This window comes from Anser anser, assembly GCF_964211835.1.
Source record: "Anser anser genome assembly, chromosome: 7".
NCBI lineage: Eukaryota > Metazoa > Chordata > Aves > Anseriformes > Anatidae > Anser > Anser anser.
This window is the reverse complement of record NC_139727.1, coordinates 4,436,672-4,446,145: the sequence shown is the minus strand read 5'-3', so window position 1 is coordinate 4,446,145 and position 9,474 is coordinate 4,436,672. Positions and strand designations below refer to the sequence as shown.

At 41.5% G+C, this 9,474-nt stretch overlaps 1 protein-coding gene across 1 annotated transcript; it reads right to left on the bottom strand.

Annotated features, from left to right (window-relative positions):
• Nucleotides 1–504: 504 nt before the first annotated feature.
• PLAU (plasminogen activator, urokinase) lies at nt 505–9,136 on the bottom strand. Its single transcript, XM_083845219.1, has 11 exons — nt 8,994–9,136; nt 7,394–7,499; nt 6,261–6,303; nt 6,005–6,109; nt 5,343–5,508; nt 5,019–5,104; nt 4,725–4,914; nt 3,948–4,102; nt 3,278–3,418; nt 2,518–2,666; nt 505–1,651 (listed from the first exon to the last, which is right to left on the bottom strand). Exons 2-11 carry the CDS (start codon nt 7,451–7,453, stop codon nt 1,457–1,459), a joined length of 1,290 nt encoding a protein of 429 aa, XP_083701345.1. The 5' UTR covers nt 7,454–7,499; nt 8,994–9,136; the 3' UTR covers nt 505–1,456.
• Between the last annotated feature and the right edge of the window lie 338 nt (nt 9,137–9,474).

The window sequence follows — 9,474 nt, the reverse complement described above, 5'->3', positions numbered from 1 at the left end:
GTAGTGCTTTGGCAAAGGGAGCATACTGTGTTCTTACACCTGCACTCACACCTCAGTCAAGATAGGTTTCACAAGAGTGCTCCTTATCTCCTGATTTCCCACCTCCCCTGCTGAGTGGTTGGAAGCTTATTGCAGAGCAGTCAAGGAGCATACTGTTTCTTTCAGGTGAAACCAAAAGGAGACACCTAAATGAGACATTTTGCTTTGAGAGTTTGCCTAGTGTGTCGCAATTACTGGGAATGTCTAGTCCACAGGAATGCAGGAGAACCACCTACAATACAGATATTGGGTCATATTTTTCAGCCTATGCTGCTTGACTTACTCATTTACAGGTTGTCTTTTAGTACTGTAGCTCAGAGTTCAAGGCAGTCAATTTTTGTGTGAAATGGTTTAGTAAAGAGGAAGTTCAGAGATCTATGTAGAGAGACAGGGATTAGGGTTAGAATACTAAGAGCAGTCCTGTTTTGAAATCCTAGCCTTTCCAAGAGAGAAAGAACAGCCCCATAAGAATAATAGTTTTATTGATTTACATATATAATACAAATAAGTTAAAACATAATAAAAATAATTAAATAAAACAGGAGGTTCCAGCCCTCATATGAATAATTCAGTCTATAAAACAAAAACAAGTTTTAAAATAAAACCAGCATAAGTCTTAGGAGAAGGAAGTAATTTCCATATCCTATCAGTAAAGTGAATGGAAATAATTTGCTGACTTTTGAAACCTGTAGCACTCAGTGAGTACTGAATCCATATATCTTCTCAGTGTTGTGTACATACATGGAAAGAGGGAGCTTAGCCAGATTTCTAAAGGGACATAGAAGGTAGAAGAAGAAGTCCAGTCATGTTGTCAAAGTTCTCTTCTTCCAACACAGCTGCAGTTGTTATCTGAAGATTTTAGTGTTAAGTTTACAGAAGTGAGCCTTGTATACCGCCTGTTGCTTCAGCCTGAGTTGACTTTGGTCCTTCTTCATACATTAAGTGATAAGTAGTGGTGATACAATTTCTTGCATATTCTGATGCAAAGCATGGTCACCCTCTCAGTACTGCTGTTCACACATTAGGTCTCTGACTCAGCACTGCTCAGGGTGATGGGGAAAGATTTTAGACTGAAGCCGTGTACGAAATGCACACAAATAAACTGAGTTAAAGCTTGACCAATACTACCAGACCAAATGCCAGTCCATAAATTAAGTGGACAGATAACTTGATATGCATAGTACTGTGCATGGGAATACTCATTTAAATGTTAAATACTTTAGCTTCCCATAGAGTGGTTCTTGGTAATTCATAGTACTGAGTTAATACTAACTGTCTTTCTGCACCAGAAACTGATGTTACTAGCACATCACAGGAGCAGTTAAAAGTAAAGACTCTTATGACAGTCAGTACTTCTGGGTCCTGGCATCAGCACAGACTTAATCCTGTTCATTTCAGTCCAGATGTAGAAAAAAGATCACTTGGGTTCAGCGAAAGAACGACTTTTGGTGAACACTGCATTCATATTGGAGTCAATCCAGTTAAGGTATTTAGTAACTCTGGTGTAAACACCTGGCTTGTTTTTCTTTGCACAGCCATCTCCCCAGCTGACAATCCCGTAAAGCGTCATCCTGCCATCGTGCTCACAGACCATGGGGCCGCCAGAATCTCCCTGACAAGGGAAAGAGTAAATTGAGCTGTTTTCTACAGATAGAGCCTTTATAACAGGCAACCTGTTAGTGCTGTTCTTCTGAAATGGAAGAAGCAGTCAATACCCATGAGCTAGTTCTGATTTTTGAGAACACTGTATAGGTGGAACAGAATGCTCAGCATCTGCTGCAGCTATAGCACAGTCTGTATGGTAACAAGTTCTCTGGTCACCCCTAGCTTGCACAGACAATTATTGTGGACACAGCACTTATGGAAGTCATAATGACAGCTGTTAGGCTAGTTATATAAGATCAAAGTCAGCACATCCAATTCTTTATCACAGAATTAATCATCCCCCTACACACAAGGTACTTGTACACCTAAGGGTAACCCCTGTTTATTTAGTGGCACACATGGCACACCCTTACTGCCTAGCAAGGTGCAGCCAAACAAATCCAGTTTTGAGGAATCTGTCTAATGGCTCATCATCCTCCTGTAATCTACCTTTTGTCCCTCCACAAAACTATAGTTCAAGTTAGAAAAGTACAGGCTGAGACTGGCACAGCTGCTGCATTCCTCTGATGTACATATCTACTGGCCATTGCTGGAACAGGTTGTAAATAAAGTTCTGAGGAGCAGCAATGGCTAAGACACTGCAGCTGCTGCTCCTCCAAAGGCTGGTCTAGAGAGGTTAACACCTAACTAGATCCCCACCTGCTTCCCTGTGTTCGGTCACAGTACAGGGTCAACTCCACTAGCTGTACCGGGGAGCCTCTATAGAAAGAGAGACTCTCCTGGATCTTAGAATGAGAAGATGCTACCATTTGATCCGGATGGTATACATGCATATAAAGTGTTTTGAAACAAGCAAACAAAACCTAGTTTTACCTTGCATGCATCAGTTGCCCACATGGAGTCTCCAGCACAGACCATGTTGTCAGTAACTCTGATACTGTCGTAGTATTCAGTTGTGCATTTCTTCTGTGATATTAAGTTAACACTGGCTGACATCAGTCTTTGGGCATAGTAAATATCATCTGGATAGTAAATAAAAGTCTTTAACTATTTTCACCCTCTAAGAGGAAAAAACAAGCAAGCTAAACTGTTTCTGGTACTCATTAAAGCAATGAAACGAGAAAGCCAACACCACCCTAACCATTCCAATTCTGATTTGAGGCTCTTACTTCCAGCTTATATGGCATTATTTTACTTTTACTGTTAGTGACTATGTAAGCTTTTAAGAGAAGGAAAAGCATTCCAACTGCTATGAAGCTTTTTTTTTTTAGAAAAAGTTGATCTTTTTTTGGACAAAATTCTCCATAGATGCTATCCTCACTTAATCTAGCACAGCTTTGTCTTTTAGTTCTCACTACATAAGGATTGAAAAAAATTGCTATTTTTTACATCTTGGCTTACTGGGCATTGTTGACAAGTGTGAGAAAAATCAGATAAATACTATTGGCAACTAGAAAAACTTAACAAAAATTCTAGAGAAAGTTATAGCAAGAAGAACCTCATAAGCACATAGAATATATGGAATAGCAGCAATGCTTTTTTCTCTCCCAGTCTTTTGGGGATTATGGTATAGAAAATAACCTGCTTCCATACAGTTTAAGCAAAACTTTAGAAAAGGAAGTTATTCACTTACAAAAATCCTGTTTTCCATAGCCAGCTATTTCACACCGGGTATTGTCGTATAGGTTAAGGTTCCTCTCCGGCAAGCAAACTGTTCTGACATACTTGGATTCTACTGCACACTGTCCAGAAGCTGTTCGTATTCTTACCAAAGCTAAGAAAAGTCAGAGAAAATACATTTGAACTTGTAAAGCAAGTTCCCTTCACATTCCTTGAAACTAGAAGTTAGAAGTATCCTGTACAGAATATGGGGATTCTGGTTACTATATGTCCTCTCATTGCTTTTAGAATGGCTATAGTAATTTAGTGACAAAATTAATTTTCCAATATTGAAACTGGTAAACATTCCAACTTGAACTACTTTCCTGAAAGGATAGGGTGTGATAACCTTTCAGAGGATATCTCCTCACTGATTTATCTTCAACTACATAAAAATACCAGTTTACTGACTGTCTCTAGAGGGTGGCATCAGTCACCACACTCAAAAGAGGGCAGTTTATACTGCACTACTCACCAGAAGGGTTTATGAAAGTGTTCTTTCAGGCCTAGTTCTCAGAAGCACCTGGCTCCTGTTCCTGTTCATCTCTTCTCTGGTTCTACTTTTTATACTCGACATACACTGTAATTACATAGCCTCCAGCTATCCTCAGTGTTTTAAAGGCTCATATTAAGATGACACTTACCAATGTCATTCTCATTGCCACCAGTTTCATCTGTGAAGTCAGGGTGAGAGATGATTTCATCCACCATGAACACTTGTTCGTTTTCATCAGTAACATTCAGTATGGACTTTCCAAGGAAGACTTTGTATACAGGTGTACTTGGTTTTCTTTTTGACCTGAGTGAAAGTAAGAAGATCCATGAAGGCTACTGGTTTCTGACAGAGGTCAACAATTTAAATCGAGTCCCAGTTCTGTTTCATGTTTTCTTTAGTGCTGACAAGAAAAAGCAAAGTTGACTCAGCTGTGAAAGTTGATCCAGCACACTAAAAGGACTCCTGATTCACTATTTAGAGTGAATAAGCCAGATGTCCAGGCACTGCAAAATGCATGTCTGGCTAACTGCTACTAATGCCAGGCATCAGCAATCAGACTCCCCAGCAGAACATAAGGAGGATCAGCTTTCCACAGGAAAAGAGACACCCTAATTGAGTTGTTCAGCAGCTCATCACTTTTCAGTACAACTGTTAGGTTTTGTGAACAGCTAAGGTAGAATGAAGTCTTGGAACCAAGTTAAGGTAAATTTGTTTGAATTGCATAATCCATCACAATGTTTGCAATCTGTTAGCTCAGTCTGCTGAAATTGAGCTTCCAAAGGCATGATGTTTATGGCTGCTCTTCTTGTTCTGCCAAATTAAAAGAACAAGCTAACTAGTAGATTTTCATCTTTGCTTAGTGAGGGGGAAAAAAGTCAGCTGAAGAAAGCTGCAAATGGAAGGATGCAGAACTGTACACACTTACGGATCATAAAAGCAGTGTGCTGCTGTAAGCACCCAGCAAGGGTCAATGAGGCTGCCACCACACAGAAAGCGATCGACGCCCTTGATGTTTTGGAAGATGCCAGCTATCCAAGGCTGAGACTCAACCTCAGCCTGGCTTCCACCAACGATCTTGAAGTACTTGCTGATGCTTCTTTGACCACATGTGCGCTCTGTGAGGAAGATATCATTCGATCTGGATTTCATTCTGATGTTCACATGACAGACAAGCATCTACTCTGCTAGAAACAGTTGTCTTGAAAGTAGTGTTACTTACCACACTTATCTATGTTGCAGGGTGTTTCTTGAAGGGAGAATCCCCTCCGGGTGTAACACCAGGGCCTGCTCCTTCCATTTGGGTTTCTGGAAGATACAGGAAGTATATTTTTCATGAACACAGTTTAGAAAATTGTTATCTTAGATTTGTAACAGTCCTGGAAAAGCCATAGGTGTTCTGTTGCAAGATATGCCAGAGAAAGTGATTAACTGTTTGAACACAGAATTGGTAGCTTTTGTCATAGCTGTTATTCCTTTAAACATGTACCATCCTTCAAGACATTTCTAGGAATGCCATCACAGGAAGACGGATGTATCATCTTACCTGCAGTAGTTGTGTTTGCCCAGTCCAAGCTGCAGAGCATTCTTCATGTCAGCATGGTAAGCACCTCTCTTGATTACTGAAGGAAGATCCCATAGTAAACAGTCTCGTTCAGTTGCTGTTCCTCTGTAGTTCTCCCCATTTCCAGCATAGCATATACTGTCATCATCTGAGGAAAAAAAACACTTTATTTGTATCTCAGAACAGATACAATAGTGTCTGAATCATTTTTATGATAAGCATGCATTACAAGTGAAAACAGATGACTGATTATATGTTCTTATTTAATGTTTTCTATTTGAATTTTGCACATCAAGTATCTTATGCTTTAAAGCATGCATACTGCTTTTTTAACAATTTCAGTGCACTTCAGAATATAATCTTTTCCTCTTCTGGACACTCCCAAGCAAGTTCACTTAATTTTACAAACTAAAACATGGATGAGGAAATCAGGAACATTTGTGAGGAAGCAGGGACAAGAGAACTTGAGATCCCAGTTTTGCTCCAATATTTAGCCATTTCTCCTCAAATAATCTATTAGTATAAGGTGCTGCAGGATATCCAGTCATGTTTTATAGGTACTGTTTTCACTTAGCACTTCATATTTATCAAGTGCCCATCTCTCCAATTACTTCAGTTATTATCAAGGAAGATTGATACTCTACCTATTTCACAGTGAAGCCCACCATATCCTTCTGGGCACAGGCAACGATTTATTCGGCTAAAGAGGTAATAGGTAATGCATGTTCCTCCATTCAGACAGTGACATTCTGCAAGTAGAAGTCATCACTAATTAAAGGCAAAACATTTGATTGGTGAAGTAAAGTGAAGTGTAGTTGCAAACAAAGTTTTGTTTAAGTGTCATTAAAAGTCTCTATCAAGGTTAACAAGCTCTTTTTAAGTTAACAGGCAGATACTTACCCCTGTGTTTATGTGATGGTCTGTAGTGCTGCTTGCCATAAGCCTACAGGGAGGAAAAGAGATATTTAAGGAAACTTATGTGGTTCTGTTACCCGTTACAGGCCTAAACTGTGTTCCCTATTGCATGCTTTCCCCAACACTTTAAAGTTTTTTTGCTCATAGTTACCAGCTCAACTTGCTCTACAGAGTCTGCATGCAAATGAGAAGTGGAACTTCATTTTAGCAAAGCAGACAAGAAGATGCCATACCAAAAAAGGAAAAAAACAACAAAACAAACAGTCTGAAAAACTCTACCAACCCAGTCCATCACTGGAGGTCAACATTGTGAGTTATTTCTGCTGTGAGGACCTGAGCAGCTCTCAAGGGTCCCCGTGGAATCAGGTTTCTCCCTCCCCACCTCTCAGTTCCTAAGCAGTACAAAGATGGAATATCCTCCAGCTACCTGTCCTTTTAGTGACCTTGGTGCTTCATGTTTGTGCCATGGGATAACAGCCAGTAGATTTACACAATAGATTCTTGCCCTGTACTCTAGGTCCTGCCTCCACTTTTCAGGCTGGATATTTACTCCCATGGATAAAGAGATAAAACTAGTCTTTTCACAAAGGTCATGTGGGCTTGTCTGAGCTAAAGTGTCACAGTAGCAATATAGTTCCATAATATCAGGTAATGGCTCTACTAATAGATATGAACTGTCACATAAGTTGTGAGTCAAAAATACTCCAACTTCAAGTCTGTTGACTTTTTTTTTAAGCTTTGCACTCAAGTAGGGTAAGGTGGAAATTTACTTAAGGTCTAATATCCATCTGCATGAAAGGCTATCAAAGTCTTGGTACTTGATGTCCAGATCTAAATTGCATTGAGAAGATATAAAAGCTAGATTTCTTGGTCATTGCATGGTGTCTTCACTATTTGTGCTCTAGAAGATACCTTAAGGTAGAACAAAATCAGAAGAAAACCAAAGGATTCAAAAATGTTTCTTGGAGGTATATGTGCAGCAAATGTACGTGTACATGCAAAGGCAGCAGAAAGGAAAATTCCAGTTGAAATCCTAGTACCCTGTCCAAAGCACAAGTATAATCAAAGAAACAGAAGTGGTTCCAACTACAACCCCCCTCATTTATTTCAAAACTTACAGAATCTAGTCCCGTGACAAGAGTGCCAAGGGTTACTGAGAGGAAGATAAATAGCTTCATGGCGTTAGTTAGCTTCTCACTTTGTTCCTCTTCTTTTGTTTTGATTCTGAAAAGGAAAAAACTTAGTAGCATGTTGTAGCTTGCAGTGTCAGCTTTCTGTTGTCTTACTTGGTTTCAGTGTAAGTCAGAATACAATTGATAAGAATTACAAATTGCCTTACTGTGGAAGATCTGCATATTATTGCCATAAATTCAATAAAAGGTTATTGTTTCATTACTTGAAGCTTTTTTGTACATTTAGAAATATAACCAGATTGTGACATTCAAATGATTGAGACAGGGCAATAGGAAAAATCCATACTCTTAGTTACTGCAGCATAGACTAGCAGTCGGAAAGTGGCAGATTGATTTAGTCACAGTCCAGCAGTTTGTACCTATTTAACTGATCATTACTACCTTGTAGCAAGACTCATAAGAGCACTGAACATCCCTATTTAAAACCTGGAAGGGAAAGCTTGCATTTTCAGTACCTCCATCTAAGACCTGGAAGGGAAAGCTCATGTTTTCAGTACCACCATCACTGTCAGCTGCATCTTGTTGATGCCGGGCACTTGCATAACCCTGCCTGCCTCCCTGAGTGCCTCTGCCCACCACAAACTCTTGCAAGTCTGGTCTTGCAGTTACCTCACTTAAGTATTAGAGAGGCTTAGAATGTGTTCTGCCTTGACTTCTTACAGGCAGTTACTTCTTGTCACCAAGCTCATATATCAGTCTTTCTAAGTGACTGTTAAAAAGACTAGTTTGGAAAAGTGATGCAGGAAGGAGCTACAAAGTAGTCATTTATTTTAAAAAATACAGTGCAAGTCATGGGATTTTTTTTATACTTTTTTTTTTGGAAGGAAGCACCCTCAGTTCAAAAAACACTGAAAGAACTGTAAGGAATCATTAGGAGACTCCACAGGAATTTTGCTTCTAGCTATATTAACAGGTTTTGCAGACTAGACTTGGTGCCCCATATTCTTTCTGCTCCTGAGGTTTTCAGGTTGCACTAGTTGTCATTTCATCCCCAAACTGAGTGCCCACTGGCATCTGAGTGCATCTTCCAGGTTAATTCAAACCACTGAAGCACAAGTACAGGCCAAACTGGGGCACAAACAGAAGCATGGGAGAGGATCAGTGCATTCATTTAAAAAACACAGACAAGATCCCAAGCAAACTACTAATGCAGATACACCCTCTGCTTTATAAGCAGATTTTAGAATGCAAGAACGCAAACCATGCCTCAGACATCTGGAGACACACACTGTTCAGATGCAGCTCACGTTTCTGCAGACGGACTTTCCCTTCAGCACAATTCACATTAAGACAGCTACTTTTAAACGCGTTTAGCAGCTATGCGAATCATTCAGCCCCCTAATTAATTATTTTCTCAGGCCCAACCCTCAGCGAGCCGATTTCTGCTGAAAACCACGCCAGTACAGCGCGGCGTGCAGGAGCGGCCTTTCCCCTCGCTACCCCGGGGCAGCACCACTCTGTCCCGTCCCCCCACCGCGAGCAGCGATGGCTTCTCCGCGCCGAGGCGGCGCGGAGCGATACTTACCAGCCCAGGAGCTGGGCAGGAGGCCGGGCGCAGTACGGCCGGAGCTGTGGCGGCAGCAGCCCGGGGCGGGCGCTATAAAGGCCCGGCCGGGGCGGTGCCGCCGTCGCTCTCCGCCCGCCCCGGGCCGGGCCGCCCCCCGGGCTCACCTCGCCGCGGGGTGACTCAGGGCGGGGGTTTTCGGTTTCGGGGGGCAGCGGCAGCCGGGGTGAGGTACACGTGGGGCAGGGAGGCTGCCTTTGGCCTCCCCGTGGCCTCCGGCAGTTTTTACGAGGGGTTTAAGAACAAAAGAGAAACGTGAGTGGCGGCCGTGAGAAGAACAGCTAGTGTTGAAACACCCCTGGAGACATTAACGAGCATGGTGTGTTTTATTCAGATTTTTGTGGGGTTATCCACAGTGAAAGAAGCCCTAGGACCCTAGCCATGAAGGGGATTATATGGGTTAAGGGCGGCCGAAGGCAGGATTTGCCGGCACCTCATGGAG

Bases quoted from the DNA above. Each gene is read 5' to 3' on its own strand.
- PLAU (XM_083845219.1), bottom strand. From the start codon at position 7,453: ATGAAGCTATTTATCTTCCTCTCAGTAACCCTTGGCACTCTTGTCACG. The intron at 4,103-4,724 runs GTAAGTGTGTAC...ACTTTCACTCAG, and splicing joins GCACACTGCTTTTATGATCC to GTCAAAAAGAAAACCAAGTA. The intron at 2,667-3,277 runs GTAAGTGAATAA...TTTACTATCCAG, and splicing joins CTATGGAAAACAGGATTTTT to ATGATATTTACTATGCCCAA.